The sequence below is a fragment of the Castor canadensis genome, chromosome 5, assembly GCF_047511655.1.
Source record: "Castor canadensis chromosome 5, mCasCan1.hap1v2, whole genome shotgun sequence".
NCBI lineage: Eukaryota > Metazoa > Chordata > Mammalia > Rodentia > Castoridae > Castor > Castor canadensis.
Window position 1 is genome coordinate 140,541,978 of NC_133390.1, and position 17,974 is coordinate 140,559,951.

Here is a 17,974-nt window from a genome sequence, read left to right on the forward strand (position 1 = left end):
ACCTTCTCTGGGATTTAATAAATAGGATGATTTATATGCAAATATGATTAACTGCACTTAAATTCACATGCAGGCTCTCTTGACAAAGCATTGGAGTCATTTGGACGATCAGAGTAGACAGGGTCCTGGGGGCTGAGAGAGGCTGTGTTCAACATTCATGGAAATAGCAATGGTCCCCACAGCTTAGCAATGAGCACTGTTTAGCTTTTTGTCATCCCTTTACTTTTTTTCCAGTGGGCTGGTCAGCATATGGAGAATCTATGAAGGAGAGAAGGGCAGTGAGTGAGCAGGAGAGATAATACTGTATAGGTTGTGGTGGGCTGAAGCTGATGAGTACATGTCTTGAACAAATGACCTCTGGGAAAAGAGAAACAAACATTGAAACAGTTTTTGGAATAACTTCTCTTCCTGGTGCTTGATGGTTAAAATAGAAAAAAAAAAAAAAAGATTTCTCTTGGTAAAAACTCAATAATACACAATGTGGAAGTTGTAGTTAGGAACTTGTTGACACTTCTCTGGATAATTATGTTGATTAATGTGCGATAATAGCGTTGGGAAAAACATCAGTTCCTTAATCACTGCTTTTCTTATGAAATTTTGTATTTTAGTGATTCAGATTCTAATTTTGAGTGCTGTGAAGTACCTGAATATAGTTTTAAATTGTTTATCAATTATTGTTTTCAGGAATACCTAGCAAGTTAATAGAAACCAATAAACATTTTAATTTGAATGCATTATACATGCTGTGACAGAAATGACTATCTTATTCATCACATTTTCTAAATTTTTGCTTAGTTTTTTTGCTGACCTTTTAAAATTGTTTGCCCTTTGCTTAGCTATACGTCTCACCACCTCATGACATTTTTAGAGGTGGTATCACATGTTTACATTTTTTTATGAATGTTTTAAATAAAGATTATTTGACTTATATATAATGATAAAATAAATCCAAAGTGTTCTTGTACTTTTTTAAAGCTAGAATTATTTGACTCAATTTGAAAAGGCTTATTAATTGGCTTTCATTTTTTTAGTGAGAACATAGCTGCTGGTGAAATGCAGATTCCCTTGTTGAATGCTTTGTGTTCTCAGATAAATTGCCAGTGAGAATCTGTTCACTGGTTAGTATAAATTAATGAATTCAATATGCCAGTCTTTTGCTTTTTGATAGGGAGAGAAATCAAGCATATCCCCTCCCTGAAAGCCTTTTCAAAACAAAAAGTAGCCCCCTTAGCCACCTGCCTTTTATTGTTACCGAGTCTGGAGTTGGTATCAGTGAAGGATTGTAGGGTACGACTTGCTTCTTATAAATCAGCACAGCCTTATCAAAGCATTAGAGACGGGTAGACAACAAAGATGAGGAGGCACTTTCCTGTTTCTCTTGTTTTGCACAAAGATGGTAGTTTTGGACACTAAAACTAGTTAAAGAAGAAACACTGTCTTTTTTTAAAGTTAACCATCGTGTTTGAGGTAAATTGAGTGGCCACTGAATGATTGAATGTAGGTGGGTGAGACATGTATTGGTTTCTCTCCAGGAAGAGCCACTGCTTCATATCCTCTGTTCTCATCAACAACATGCTTGCTTTTGTCAAGGTTGCTGACGTGAATGCCTTTTCCAATTACTGTGGCACATGGAAAGCACCTTCCTCTTAGCAGTAAGGGTGCAAGCAGTTGTATTCTGTGTGTCCAATTTGACCTGGTTACATAGGGGGCTCCCCAGTGGGAGAATGGGCTGGTGTCTGCTGTTGTGAGTGAAGAGGAGGCACAGAGAGGAAAGGTCCTGAGAGGACAGTGTGCTCCTTCCTGAAGTTATTCTTTTAGCCCTAGGTATCTTTTCCACAGACCAGATTTTTCATTCATTTTTTTTCTACCTCTCAATTCAGGTATCACTTTTTGCTTCTCAATGAATTAATCCATGAGGATCACCTAAACAGTTTTCTGCAAGTAGCAGAAAATTTCCATTAACTTAGAGAAGCAGTTTCCAGTGTGTTGTATTCAACAATTGAGAATTGTTATCCCCTAAGTTACAGCTGACTGCAGAGTGGCTGATTTTTATCAAAAGATTTTTGCTTCTACTGAAACAGTCAGTTAAAGAACCACTTTTTAAAAAGAAAGATAGAATGAGATTTATAAACCCATTAATTAGCTACAAAAGCAAATTATCTCCTAAAAAAGAATTGCAGTATCAAGGTGACTTAACCACCACATCTAATTAGAAAGAAAAATAAATGACTATTTCTCAGGGCCTAAAATATAGTCAGGAAAAATTAACTCATTTAATGGAATGTTGTCATTCTCATACTCAAAATTTTGGTTAATAATAAAAAAGGAAGCAGCTTTTATTTAACTATACATTCACTAATTGCAGTGAAAATTGTAGGTCATTTGACACTTTTCTTTCTGACTTTTCTTTGCCATAATGTAGGTGGTATGATAAGATCGGTTTGTTTGATTTATATTTGGTGATGGTTCTTTCAGGAATAGAAATTGCTAGCTAATTAAAAATAATTACAGCACATCTCTCCATAAAGTATAAGAATTTGGAAACTTTTTAGAAGAAAGTAAATCAATGTTTTAAGTCTAGTAATCATATATGTATATTTTATATTTTTAGGTTCAAGAGTTGACCAAGGAATGGACAAATAAGTGGAATGAAACCCAAAATATTTTGAAAGTAAGGGCTGTAAAAAGATGTCTTAGTCTTACTGTGGTGTTTTCTGTACGTAAAACTCTTTTTTTCCTTCCCAACATGGCAATTGTGAGCTTTGCTTATGGTAAGATCTATGGAGCTGATTAGTAACTTTTGCCAGATGGGGGTTCTGGTTTGATTTTGAAAACAAAAGGGAAAGTAGGCTATTAGACATTAAAGCTGGGAGTTTTAATGTGTATAGATAATGTTGGTATTTAAGGTGCTTGCTTTCATTTGTTGGAGTGTTTCCATTTTTGCCTTAGCATGTATTAGAACAGTATTATTGAAGGCCATCCACTTTGTCTTTCTGCTTTTCCTAAAGACAATATAAAAGCAATGTATTAAATAAAAAATGTATTCAATACATTTTTTATCCCATACTTGCATAGGATGGGTAGATTTCAGAAATGTCTAAACTAGTAATTTTCTGTGAGAACTTTTTTCTGAACTGTGATGGTTTGACTTCTGACAAGATTCACTAAGAAAGAATATTACAAATGATCTCCACTTTTCATGTTCTGTGCTTCAAAATATATTCCTTCTCCATTTTTTGCCGACTTGGTTGGTAGAAAACCTCTGTCACCTGTTGAGGGTCAGCCACATCAGGTTTGAAGTTGAGTTTGAATATTGTACTTTGTTGACATCTGACTGACTTTATGGCCAAGAGAAGGCAATTCAGACAAATCTAGGGGTTTTGAGGTCTGTTGAGGTAGAACTGCCTCAGAGCATTAAAATTAAATGCCGTCTAATTTTGGCAAGTCTAGATTGATGAGGTTTAACTGAATATCTTGGCAGAATAATTACTTGATCCTCTTCACATGAAAATAGCACATCACTGGTTTATTATCACAAGCACTAATTTGTGGGGGCAAATTTGAAGGCCTGGATTAGCTATTGATTTCTGAATCTGCAAGAGCAGGGTCAGCCTTACACAAGGAAGAGGTCTCCTTGTGCCAATAGGCAACTTGCACTGCTCTGACTTAAGTAGACTTTCTCATGAGGTTAGAGTTCCTTATGTTCTAGGTTGTGGTAGATTGGGATGGACCTATGGACCTTTTTTCCAGCTATAGAAAGCACTATGCTAAGTGAGGGCTTTTGCGTCCAGATTTCCTTCTCTCTTCTCTTGGTCATAATGAGAGCAGCATATTTCAAAATACTGTACTTCTGCAGCCTTTCCTGTGTTGGTATTTATTTATGTGTTTGCTTATTTATTGTTTCATTCATTAATTCATTTTTGGGTGCTAGAATGGAACACAGGACCTCATCCACACCAGGCAAGTGCTGTACCACACTGAGCTACACTCCCAGCCCATCTTTGTTGAGATATTTTAGTGCATGAAGCAAGTAAAGACTTTACTCAAATTTCCTAATAATATGGCAGGGAATAAGCCACCACCCAAGAGGTGCATTTTGTGTTTGTTGCATCTCTCTGAGTAGCCCAAGTTGTTTGCTCTTTCATGGCACAATGTAACTTTCCGCAGGAAATTTGCCAAAGAGAGAGGACTAAAATCTCCATTTAAAGGAAGAAAGAAAATGATGAGTAAACTATTTGGAAAGTCATTAGTATATATAGTACCTGGTAGCACTGGAGACTCTGCAGCAATAAATTGAAAGATTTAAGTTTCGTTTTTCCCCTGTCACTGTACTTTTTATTTGTTTGTTTTTGTGCTGGGGCTTGAACCCAGGACACTGCACATGCTAGCAGGCACCCAAGGCCATCATTGTAGTTTTATAATGTCCCTGCAAAAGTATTCATCATTCTGATTCACAACAGTGAAACCCCTGAACTTTCACCTATCTTTTTTTTCTGGGTTCTGAATCTAAATCCTCCTCCAATTCTAATCCCATCTTCCATAAATCTAATTATCTTTATTTTTTCTGATTTTTCAGATGAGAAAAAAATCTATAAAATGTGCTAGATATTAAAGGATATGAGAAAGGCAAATACTATTTCATATTTTTCCCTTCTTTCAACCTTGCAAGCCCATTTTAGATTTCTCTGCTGGCATTTCTGCTTTAAATCTGTAGGAGTTCTCTGCTGTCCTTTGGTATTTTAGGATTGTCTTCTCTTATTGGAAGATGGTGCCTGTGGGCTGGGGTGAAGAAGAGGGTTACTCAAATGCTTTGCTTGAATACATCCTTTGTAAATTGATTGCTATGTCATGGGTATGTATCTGTATAGTTTGTATAATCCTCTTGTATATTTCTGTTTTATGTCTCATCGGTTGATAAATTGTGCTAGTAATGCTGCAAGAAACCCACCCCAACTCAGGGATGACTCTGTGTTATGAGATCAGATTAGTTTATCAACAAGCATGAGGGGATGTTTAGGAATACAGGGCATACCCTCTTATGTATTGCTAGGATCCTAAAGTCAGTGTGCTGGGCAAAAGTCCCTTGGAGTCAGAATTACTCTTAAGTCTCTTAAATTTCCCTGGACATCACCATGTCCTGAGCTCTTGGATGCTCAGAAGCAGAAAGTAACTTCATTCCCTTCTTTTTGCATGCAGTCTGTGGCTCTGGATGAGGGAAATCCAAGATCCTATTGCACGAGGGTGGAGGGGCAGTGATAGATCTCTGGGTGTATGCATGTTCTGATGTAAGGTGCCAAGTGTTTTTAGCACAGATTGTTGCAACATGGCATCAGTGGCTGGCGCCTTAGGCCTTGGTCTCTGGAACTTAGAACTTGGATCTCAGGCTTCAGTTCTCTTTTTCACTCACTGTATTGTTAACACTCATCCATAACTCTCATACACCCTAATCTCCAATTTGGAGATTATATCCAAATTAGCAGGGTATGTGATGACTAGGTATTCAGAGTCATTTTGAAAGTAGTTGACAACAGAATGTGTATTTATCTTAGAAGCAGGTCTTTGGCTAATAGGTAATGAGAAGTAGTTTTACTATTGTGGTTTATGTCTCCCTCTCTCTCCCTTTAATTTATCTTCCTTATTTCTTTAATTTTCATTTTCTAACTTTCAGATTTCCTTGTCTGGCCCCTAAAGTTGTGGATCTCCATTTTATGTTCACTTGTCTTGTCAAGCCCACCATCTCTAGCATCCCCATCCCACTCCACTGAATGGCATGCTAGACCTTGAACACAGCAGAAAGTTGGGTTTCATGATGTCCCTTGGCCTTTGCTGATATTGCTCCTCCATTAGGGATGCTTCTTCCTTTCTGTGCCTCTGTCAAAGTCTACCTGGAAGTCCCCTGATCCCCCACATCTCAGTTAGGATGGAATTTGTTATCCTGTGTGCTTTTCTAGCATTTATTTTGAGTCACGTACAGTATTCATCATCATCTGAGTTAGGTAGCATCTCCCTTGGGACCAACATGTATGTGCAGAAAAGCAAGAGCAGGGGCTGGCTAAAGACTGTTATCTCTTTGTCATTCTGTGAGCTGCTTCTCACATAATAGAATGCAGTGCAAATTTATGGGGTTAAGTTAATATCAATAAACAAAAATAAAAACCTTTGTATTAATCTGATAAGTCTGCTGTAGCAAAGTACCACAGACTGGGTGATTCAAACATCAGAAATTTGTGTGTTCACAGTTCTGGAAGATCAAGACGTTGGCATGGTTGGTTTTTCCTGAGACTTCTTGCTTGCAGGCGGCTGCCTCCTTTTTGTGTCCTCATATGACTCTTCTCTGTGCTTTTGTCCCTAGTCTCCCTTTGTCCCAATCACCTCTGCTTGAGAACAGCAGTCACATTGGATTAGGGCCCACCCTAATGGCCTTAATCACTTTGGATAATTAATTTTAACCTAGTTCAAGGTTCTGACTGCAAATACTGTCACATTTTGAAATACTGGGCTTAGAGCCCCAACATAAATTTTGGGGCAACCCAGTTCAGCCCACTAACAACCTTGTGTACAAATCTGATGACCTCTTGGGAAACACAACACAGAATGTCATATGGACAGCAGTCCTGCCTTAGTAATGTTTCCCCTGTGTTTCCATGTAACTTTTCTCATTTATATTAGAAAGTTTCATGCTTGCCTATATACTTTAATTTGGATTCTTTTGCTAATAGTCCCAGCCTTCATTTGGATCAGATAAATTCTTGGCTATTCAAAGTGTGGTTTGTGGATCATCAGCAGCAGCGTTATCTGGTACCTGTTCAGAAGTGCATACTTTAGCTGGTGGAATGGCTTAAGTGGTAGAGCACCTGCCTAGCAAGTGTGAGGCCCTGAGTTCAAACCCCAGCACTGCCTAAAACAGAAGTGCATAGTTTGAGTGAATCCTTATTGCAGACTTTCTGAAATAGAATCTGCATGTCAGTAAGATCTGGATGATGTGTTTATATCTTCAAGTTTGAGTGCTGATGCAGACATGTCATGTGAGGAAAGGTAGAGCAGTCTTGGGCTTCTTCGCCCTCAGATCCATTCTTCTCCTTCTCCTCCTCTCCCCTGCAGCTGATGTAGATGGGCTGCCCTTCCTCAGGCTCCTGTCAGACTCCCTGTGAGAGATTGAATAGAGCAACAGACCTCACCTCTTCCCCCTGAAATCCCTATGGATCTTTAGTGGCAGGTGCCTCTTCTCCATTGCCCCAGGTTCTGCCAGAGAGTATTGGCCTGTGGTGGGTGCAGTTGTGCCTGGTGACATAGCCCTGACCTCTGAAAACATCCCCTACTCTCTGCCCCTAGTCTAGTGGTAATGCCAGCTTTCTGCTGTCGCTTGTTGTGGGTGACCTCACTGTCTTGGAGGCTTTCCAGTGCTTCTTTTAGCTGAGTAGCCAGTTCCCTTTGCTACTCCCTTGGGTTTAAATATGAAGTGGTTTCTGTTTTGTGATTAGTCCTTGTCTGATACCCAAGTGTGCTCCACATCCATTCTCTTGGCTGTATTGCAGCCACTTAGGACCTGGTGTGTTAACATACTCCTCTTTTTGAGTCAGTCTTTCTGGTTCCCTCTTAGAATGCTGTCCCCATATGATTTCCATCCTGGCTGAGTTTGTCTTGACACTGGGAGGCCCCTCCCTGGACTTGGAAGTTAATGTTCCAATAAATCCAGCTTTTCTGAGCCTTGGCGTCAAGTCTTCCTGAGGCCTTTTGTTTTGGTTCTTCTTTTGCATAGTCACAATATTGTGCTGGTTGCTTGGTGTTTGAAGCAGTGTTTGAAGAAGTGCCTGCTGAGAACCCTTCCTGTACACTGCTTAGCCTGGCTATTTCCAAATTCCAGATGTTGTATTGCTGATGAATTTTTTTCAGGCCATCCTTTAAAAGAGTAATGCCCAAATTCTTCCTCCATTCCCACTTTCTTTTTTCCCACCCCCACGTTTATGCCTCTTCTTGGTTTATCTGGTTTGTACACATTTTGGGTTCTCTTTTCCAGCATTTTGTAGGTGGCTAAAGAAAAATGTCCTTGGTATGTTATCCGACTTCCAAAATTGAGCTCTATGCTTCAAAATAAATCACAGATGGTTGGGACTGTAGCATAAAGCTGCAGTCCTGTGACAGATGGTACAGAAGAAGGAAGAGTGGCCTCTGTGTGTCTTTCCAGCACAGAGCTTCAGCTCGGTGTTTGTGGCCCTGAAAGTGTACTTAGTTTGAGTTCCTCCAGCTTAGGTTATTCTTCTCACTTTTCAATAAACAGGGTCTCCTTCTTTTAACAACATAGCCTTTGATCACTGCAGTGTCTGACTGGATTTTGTGTTTCCATTGCCCTATAGGGCTTCTGACTGTCATGGAGGCAGCAGGCTGTTCACACATAGATGCCACACCTGGCAGGATTTTCCTGGGAAAGTGAGCTGGTTGAATGAACATAAGTTGAACAGGCTGTTTTCTTCAGACTTTCATTATATGGATTATTATGTATCTTGCACCCAGTAAGTGATTAATGCTTGCTGAACTGAATTTGGAGGCTGGAGCATATTTGAGAACTCATGTGATGATGGGATTCTAATACAAAGGATTCAAATTTAAATTGTGCTAATGTCTTGGTGGCCCTTCCCTGGGAAAATAGAAGAGTCAGGTCACTACATGTCCATGGTGAGAATGGATCACCATGGTGGAGGGGAGATTTTCACTCTTCTAGAACATTTTAACTAACAAGAAATATAAGGTTTTCTGAGTTTAAATTTCCCAGAGAGGCATGCTATCAGCCAGTTTAGTTCTGTTTTATGATAGAGTCAGTCAGCTGAACTTTTTGTCTCTGCAAGATTATGGCAACCTATAAAAGACTTTTTCCTTGGCTCTCTGCAGTTTTCCATTTCGTGGAGAAGATGTATTGGGGAGTGTAAAGGAATTGGAAGAAGCACTAATAACTGGGGCTGTGGCTCAGCAGACTTGTGACAGGTGCCAGGCTAAGTTTGTGGCCCAAGTTTCCTTGTGGTCCTGTGGATTTCTGCTGAAATTACACTGAATCTTTTGGTTTTTGGAAAACCTATAAGCAAAACATGAGAAAGATAACTTTGTGTGTGTGTGTGTGTGTGTGTGTGTGTGTGTGTGATCTCCTCTTTAAATATAGTTAATTTGAACCTAACCTGAGGTTAGGTCAATCTGATTTATGAACATCAGTTTCCCCCAGATATTGGATTTAGGAGGAGGCAACTCTTTTGTCAGCATAAACTTTCTTATCAAAAACTGTACATTTGATGGTTCAAAAGTCTGACCTCAGATAGTCGCATATAGCATTTATGGTTAGTAGTTCCACTTGCAAAATGCAAAGTATAATCGTTTGTTGCATAATGGCAGGGACACATTCCGAGAAATGTGTTGTTAGGCGGTTTCATCATTGTGCTAATCTCATAGCACAAACTTGGACAGGTATGACATTACTAGATCAGTAGGTGATGTAACTGTATGGGACCACTGTCATATAGAAAGTCTGTCATTGCTCAGAGCACTGCTATGCAGCACATTGGTAGTATTGATCTTGAGCTTATTTGACTACATGAAGATAATACATTGAATTTCCAGGTGTTTGACTGAGTAGAGATTGATTATCATAGCAATTTTAGCAGTTAGAACTAGAATTTAAGGTCCAGGAGGGCACAATTTCTGTTTTGTTCATTGCTCGCTCAGAATATGAATACTGAATGAGCAGATAGCTATGAAGGCCCCACATGGCTGTATGTTACTGGAGAACGTGCTTGGATGAATGGGCTCATAGGTGTAATGCTGATGGCAGGCATTCCTGGACATGGGATGGAATGACATAGGATCCTCCATGTTACATTGTAGCTAGCCACATGCTTGTTATTCTCTCTGTTAAATTATAAACAAATTGATGGCAGGAATCCTGTTTCACTTACCTTTGTATTTCATAAATCCCAGCATCTTGTTTAATAGTTCTTTTTATATAGGAAGAATTCAGTGAATAATTGTTGAACTCAGTTGTGTGCTCCCATTCTGAGAGGTTTTAGGAAAAGTTTGAGGTGTTTTGCTACATAATAAACTGCTTTGGCTTAATGAGACAGTCATTTCTTTTCACCATTTTGTGTCCCAGGCTTGTGCATTCGATTTCTGCTGCCCTTCGTCATGCCCTGGACTTGGTCAGAGATGGCCTCACTCACATGGCTGTTGGTTGACTCGGTGTCAGTGGGGATGATTTGACTGAGTGCTTCTCATCCACCATCAGCTTAGGGCTTTACATGGTGGTCTTAGGGTTCTAAGAACTGTGAGGATATGTTCCGATGGCCAAGCATTTACTTGTATCACGTGTGGCAGTGTCTCACTGGCTAAAGCTAGCCACGTGGCTAAAGCTAGAGTTAGCTGTGAGGGGAGTGCCTGAAGGCACAAGTACTGAGAGAGCAATGGTTCATTTCACTTTTTGCAAAAAGTCTCCTATAACTGTCTTTAAAAAACTGTTCTCCTTGTCCCTTTGCCTTCTTAGCCAGCTCCTAAGGTTTGCAAACTGTGTGTGTGAGTGTGGAGTATGTGCTCCTGCCCACTATAGAGAGATTACTGAAAAGATGGAGGATTTGGGGAATGGAGACCAATAAAGATGACTTGAGGGAGGATTATTAGAAATTATTTGTCTCCTTGCTTTAATCTGCAGACTAGTGTGGATGACCTTATGTCTATCTGATTAAAAGTCATTGTCAGTACCCCGTGTGCAAAGTGCATTATCTTTTTTACGTGCATTCACATGTACTATGTCATCGACTCTTCCTTGATCTTAAAGCAAGAGAAAAAAGAATGCTCTTGCACTTTCTGTAGTGAGAAGATGTTCATTTGTCAACCTCTCATTAAAGTTGGACTCTGACTATGAATTTCCATCAAACTGTGAATTCTCTCTTTTCTAAAGTTCTGCTCTTGCAACTGTTTTTTAAGATGAAAGCAAAGTAATAAGCAAAATTCATTGTTCTCTGCAACTGGGACTTGATAATTAATAGGGGAGGTGGCTGTCAGCACTGTAGCACTTGGCTGGGTCAAAGGCCGTGCTGAGCTCGGTCCTGAACCAGAACCAGTTCTACCTATATTTTCCATGGCAGTTCTCACCTTGCAGGAACCTCTCATAAACAAAGGTAGTTCAAGTGTATGCTTGTTCTTACTTTTGAATAATGTTTCTGGAGCAAAAGGCTCAGAAATAAGTCAAATGCTCTGCGTTAAATATTGGTACTATGCAATAAATTATTTTGAATGCATAAGGGATTTTTCTTTTGATCTTTTACAGTGAGGCATGTGTGCTGATGGGCTCTTACTGCATATTTATTGCCACAGTCAGGGAGGAAAAGATTATACCTGGTCATGTGGAAATATGCTTTATGTACACCTGTACTTGCTGGGTCCTAAATTGTTCTTTAGCTGGCAAAGAAGCCAAAAAAGCAGCCATTTCATGATACAGAGATAAGCTTATTGTTCATGTCACCCAGGTGCACATTTAACTCATTTTGGACAACTTCTAAGACTTGTGAGTTTGGAGAAGGTGAGTGGCGATAGAGTAACAACAAGCCTGGAGACTGAGAAGGTTCTTAGTCTGCCAAGAATAGTGACTGTTGCTTGCAAGTTGTTCTGACTCCATTGTTTATCATTTTTCTGACCATGGCCACATTGGCCTTTTTGCTTCTCAGCCCGCATGCAGACAGTGATGGTGTACATGAGGGGACAGATGAACACATGTAGTATGTCAAGGATAATGGCTAACACTTAGCATTGTGATCATTACTGAAATGTTCTCCAGTTTTTGAAAACTGGGTTTCTAATAATATCTGTCTTTACATTTTGGCAGAAAAATATGTTTATGAAAATTTATTAAAGTGCATAGTTTTATAAAGATACAATGTGGAGTTACTTATAAGACATTTTGTCATGTAGTATTTTGTGTTTGTTTATTTACTTCAAATAATTCAAAATTCAGTTTGAAACTATCTTAAATAATGTAGGGTTTAGCTAGCTCACAGAAAAGTAATGGCAGGGTGGGATTTAGATGTGGTTTGTTTGGGACTCTGGCTCTCTGGGATTGTTCTTGATTCTGCCTTTTTGGTGACTTTTGACTTTATTTTATTTTATTTTATTTTGACTTTATTTATTTTAGGCTTTGGTGCGTAAACGCCCCTTAGAATGGCAAAGTGAGGGTAGTAATTCAAGCTTTCTGTCTCCCCACCACATCATCTAAATTCAAGTCTGAGTTTCTGAATCCCCAGCCTAGCAAAATTCTCAACTTTGCATTGATTGGTGCATTTCTCAACTAATCCCTGGAATCAAGGGATAGGGGTGTTAACTGGCCCGTCTGGGGTTGTGTAAACCAAACACTATAAAAAAAAAGTTACCCTTACTGTTTGAGATGAATCAGGGCCCCATTTTGGACCTGTGACAGGTTAAGCTCTCTCATCATAGGTGGTGTACACTGATATGGGCAGAGCAGGTGAATTTTGAAGGCAGTATCCACATTTTTCATCATAGACATAGAACCTGTAGTGTAAAACGCATTCATAAAGATGCAAATTATGGCCCGGGTGCTGGTGGCTCATGTCTGTACTCCTAGCTGCTTGGGACACTGAGATCAGGAGGATCTCAGTTTGACGCCAGCCTGGGAAAATAGTTTGCAAGACCCCATCTCCAAAATAACCAAAACAAAATGGACTGGAGGTGTGGCTTCCAGTGATAGCCTGTTTTGTAAGGGCAAAGTCCTGAGTTCAAACCTCAGTCCCACCAAAAAAAAAGAAAAAAAAAAAAAAGAAAACAGATGCAAATTAGTTGAAGCATTCTTTTACTTCTTAAGAAAAAATATTTTTGAGTTCTTCCTTTATTACTGTAGAATCTCATGTTTAGCTAGGAAATTCCACCAAACAACCAGCTTACTATCTGGCTCTGAATATCCATAACAGGAGAAACCTCTCTATTCTGGTTTTAGAATCGAAAGATGTCACATAATGAATTCCATGTATTTAAACACATTTCCTTTTTGTCCTTTAGATTGATTATGTGATTTTAAAATAAGCTCTAAATGTGGGTGTGTTCTCTTCTCCAGTCTTTCATGTGTAGTTTTGAATCTGGCTTAATTTCCTGTTGACTCCTTTGGCTTGATGTTTCCCATCCCACCCTACCTAGGAACAGTTACTATGAGTGGCAAGTTGGCATCGGCCACATTCGTATTGCAACAGCAGGTTTTAAGAGATTACTTTTCCTAAGCATCCTGGTGGATTTTGCTTTGCATTATATGAGGATGACATCAGTTTCTCTTCACTACAGGCAGCAGAATTCCAAGTCTCTTAGTGAAAGTGGTGGTTTTCAGAAGTATGTATCTGTGAGACAGTACAATTAGCAAGTGGGGATCTGCTGAAAAAAGAAATATAGGTTTAGGGTATGCATGGATATTTATTACCAGGATTATTCTAATACTTGCAGAGAGGGAGATGGCTATAAATCCCTATCATCTTATCTAGTGCTTCATAGCAGCAGCTTGGCCAGCAGAAAGTAGCCTTCCTGAGCAAGTTGTCTGTTTCACGTAGATAAGAGGAATTAGCTCTAAACGAGTCTGACCTAGAAAGAATCTGAACAACAGAGACATCATGGAAGATGTCACTGTTCTCTAGATCCAGTATTGTACATATTAATGTGTTATGTTTAGGCCTTTCTTATTCTTGCCATTAAAGTAAAACATATCATCCTGGCAATCCTAGCAGATTTGGTGGAGATGAAGCTACAGAACTTGCTGTGATGAGCCCTTAAGTTGCTAAGTCCAGTTTGTCATCCAAAATAACTCAAGTATCAATTAACCTCATGTCTTAAGCAGTTGATTTTTCCATACATAAGTGGTTTCCATTTAGAATTACTTGGGTCTTTCTAAAAAGACAGTTTTTGTTTTCAGCCCTACTGCAGCCTCATGGAAGGGGAATTGTTAGGAGTGGTACCCCACAATCTCTATTTTTAATTGAGTGCCCTGTGGCTCACAGGCATTGGGGACATGTCTTTCATGTGTATGCCACAGGCCTAGGCTCCTGGAATAAAATGCCCACATGACTTCTTGCATTGTTTTGCACCTCTCAAGTTGTATGTGCCTGTAATGGTTCAGAGACATTTGGTGATGCCATTTGAAATGAATTTCCAGCTGAATCGATTCACTCTCTTGTTAAATGCAATGTTTTTTTCATCGAGCCTTTAAAAAACAATTTAGGTTTGCTTTTTTTATTGAAGTTAAACATACACAAAATGTGCAAATAGTTGTACAGTTTATGAGGAGTTTTTTTGGTGGGGTTGGGGTTTGAACTCAAGACTTCGAGTTTGCAAAGCAGGTCCTTTACCACTCGAGCCACTCCTTGAGTCCATTTTGTTCTGATTATTTTGGAGATGGGCGTCTCACAAATTATGTGTCTGGGCTGGGCTCAGGTTGTGATCCTCCCAGTCTCAGCCTTCCAGGTAGCTAGGACAAAGATGCCTGACCAGTTGATGAGTTTTTACATTGGTTTCTACCTATGTAACTCATGTCTACAACAAGGTTGAGACTTCTCAGGGGTTCCCTCTTATCCCTTCCTCATCAGTTTCTTTATATTCTTCTCTCCCTGTTATAAGGGCCCTCGGACATCTATTTCATAGATGTGCCTGTTCCCAAGGTTCATACAGATGGAATCACATGGTATTTTCTGTTTTAGTGTTAGACTTTTTTAGTAGAATATGTTGTCTGTAAGATTCATACATGCTGTGTAACAGCCTTTGTTCTTTATTGTGAGACTATACCACACTCTTGTTACACCTTCTAGTGTTGGTAATGTCCATTTGGCTTATACTTTCCAATACTTTGGCTATTATGTGTACTACCTTTATGAACATCCTTGAGCCTGTTTTGCTGGATGTATGCATTTATAGGGCCTCCTGTCCTGGCTCTCATCCTGATGAGAGTCTGGCCCTACCCTACATTTCTCTTACCTATATCTGTACTGTCTATAGCCTAATCCCAATACCTCCCTCTTCTTCAAGTCAGCTGGCTCTCAGCATGAGCTTGGCCAAGCCAGCAAGGCAAGATCCCCTGCCCTGGTAGATCAGGGCTAGGCCCAGCAAGAGCAAACCACTGATAGATAAGTAGCAGACACTCACCTTCAGTCTCTGTTGATGACACATATAATGTGTGTGTGTGTGTGTGTGTGTGTGTGTGTGTGTAGAAGAATGGCAAAGACTAATTTTGATAGTACATTTTATTTGTCCTATTATATGAAAATATTACCATTTTGACATACAATTTAGTTTATAAATTATTAATGAAGTACTTATAATTTTCCCCTAATAAGTGTTTATAAAGTAACCTGAATTTTACATTTGTAAAATGCATCTCAATTCAGATGTTAAATTTGTATTAGATAATTTGACCTGCATTTTGATTTTATAAAATTTACATTTAAAAAGTAGGTCTCATACTAAGTATGCTACAGATAAATTTAAAACTTTTCAAGTAACTTAATTTGTAATTTTAAAATTTAAACCAATAAGATAAAATAATCAGTTTTCCTACTGCATTGACCACATTTCAAGTGCTCAGTAGCTGCATGTACATGTATTTCATTCAACAGCATTGTGGACGTAGTATTCTTACTTTTTTCCATTTTACAGATAGGGAAACTGAGGCCCAGAAGGCATCAGTTAAGGAAGGAAGAGGTGAGGTCAGTATTTGAATCTGTCTTGAGGTTGAGCTTGTGACCCTTCTCTGCTGCTTGTTGTTACTGTTTTGAAACTGACCTCTCTTTAATTACACTATGGCTTCTACTTTTTTCCACAATCAAATGCACTGAGTTCTGTCTGGTCTTTTTTTCCTCTTCCCTCTTGTAAAGATTGGTATGGAAAAAGTGGTCTTAAAGAGCAGTCCTTTATTTGTAGTGAATTTGGTTGTCAGTATTCTAAAAAATAGATGGTAGCCATGGTGTAAATTCCACCTGCTCGGCCATCTCCGCAAATGTCAGGATGAGATTTGCTGTCTGTGAAACAATGGTTCAGATTTCCCTCTGTATTCTGCAATAGAATTTCTGTAATTACGACTGATTCTTGCTTTCCACCAAGGTTGGATTAGCCCTTTCTTTTGCCTTGGCTCATTTCTAGTCTGTTTCTTAAGCAAAGAGTCATGGTTATTTCCCTGGGTGTCCTTTTATTTGTGTTTATTCTTACATTAATGATGTCTATGGGCATCTTTCAGATTTTTTTTCTTGAAATGTATCCAGCCAGCTATGTGTTCTCTACCTTTACCGGTAAATTTTTTATTTATTTATTTTTTTACTTCATGTGATATTCGCTGTTATATAATTGTTCCATTCATTGCCCTTTACTTCAATGATGGATGTTTATAAAAGAGATCTAAAATGTTCTCTTTGGCAAGGGAAAATGGTCCAGATGTGCCACGTGTTATTGAGCGCTGCCCACAGAGAATGGAAATGAGAGAAACAATAATAGTGTTGCTGGGTTTCATCAGCAGTGAGCTGTTTTCCCAAATGTCCGTGATTGCCTTCTCTTTCCACCTTCTGTGGTCCCTTCTCCCCGCGGGTGTTTTGTGCATCAAGTTGCTTTTTATTTCTTATCTCATGTGAATGAAATGGATGAAGGCCTGTCCTCTGTTGAGTGTCTTAGGCACTTTGGGTGGTAGCATAAATCACTTTTTGGAGAAATCTTTATAATTGTTTCTTATTAAATGAGCTGACCTTGTTTTTACACTTGGATCTATCATGTAACTAGTTGTATGACTTTGACCAAGTTATTCTCTATTTTTGGTCTCAGTGTTTTCAATCATAAATGGGGTAGGCTGGTTTAGGGAGCTCTTGGCATTTCTTTTATTTAAGAAGGACTTGAGTTTTTCCAGGTGGCTGGAAAGAATTATCTGGGTGGGCCTTTATTTTGGTTTCCTATCTTCAGTGAGGGCTTCCTTTTTGTCATTGCCACTGGACCTTGTTTTGGACCTACCATTCTTCCTTTTTGAATGTGCCCCTGGAGCTTTGACTTAGTATGGTCATTTATAGAACATTGTGATTATGCAAATCATGAGTGTACTGTTGATGGATATTCACAACCAAACACATCCGTATTTCCAGCAACTGGATTAAGCAGCCCAATACTATCCCCCTTCCCCTCATACACAGTCCCGCCATGTCCCCTGCGGCACTCTTTCTCCCTCTCAAGGAATTGTCTAGCCTGACTTTTAAAAGCTTGCTGTTGTTTTGTCTTCCTTTTGACCTTTATGTACGTGGATCATATAAAATGTATATTTTTGTAGACTGATTTCATTTGTTCAGCTATGAAGTGAGATCTCACTATGTGAGATCCACCTATGTCTTTGTACATAGTTGTATACTATACATAAGGTGGCAATCTAACTATTTATTCATTTTCTTCTCTGCATTTGGATAGTTACCTGGTTTTGGCCATTAGAAATAGATTGCTATGAGCTTTCTAACCTGTTTTCTGGTAAATATATGTCCATATTTCTGCCAGGTGTGTACTTGGAAATAGACTCAGGGCCATCAAGTAGGAGCATGTTCAGCTCTAGTAGGCACTGAAAATAGTTTTCCAGAGTGGTTGTACCATTTCCATTTCTACCTGCCAGGAAACCTAGTTGCTCTATGTCCTCACCAACATTTGCTGTTTTCTTTTTTTTTTTATTCTTTTCTTCTTCTTCTGTTTTATTTTTAGCCATTCTAGTGGGTACCTAGTTGTGTCACATTGTGGTTCTATTTTGAATTTCTTAATGGCATGGAAAATGTTTCTCATTATTTTGAACTATCATCAATTCCCAAATGACTTCCCCTCAGACCTTGTCATCAAGTGAATTGTTCCAGCATTTAATAGCCTCAGTCACTGATCACTGAGCCCTCCTGCAGCTTCCTTCTGCTTGTTTCACTTTGCTTTCTTATAGACTTCTCACTTCAGTCAT

At 39.1% G+C, this 17,974-nt stretch overlaps 1 protein-coding gene across 12 annotated transcripts in view; it reads left to right on the forward strand.

Moving 5' to 3' along the window:
- Positions 1-17,974, forward strand: part of Kif16b (kinesin family member 16B) — a 304,402-nt gene that overhangs the window by 74,022 nt on the left and 212,406 nt on the right. For all 12 annotated transcript variants that reach the window (XM_074074285.1, XM_074074287.1, XM_074074288.1 and 9 more), the window contains one exon: positions 2,612-2,671. In XM_074074285.1, the coding sequence (XP_073930386.1) occupies positions 2,612-2,671 (60 nt within the window). The remainder of the gene's footprint in view (positions 1-2,611; positions 2,672-17,974) is intronic.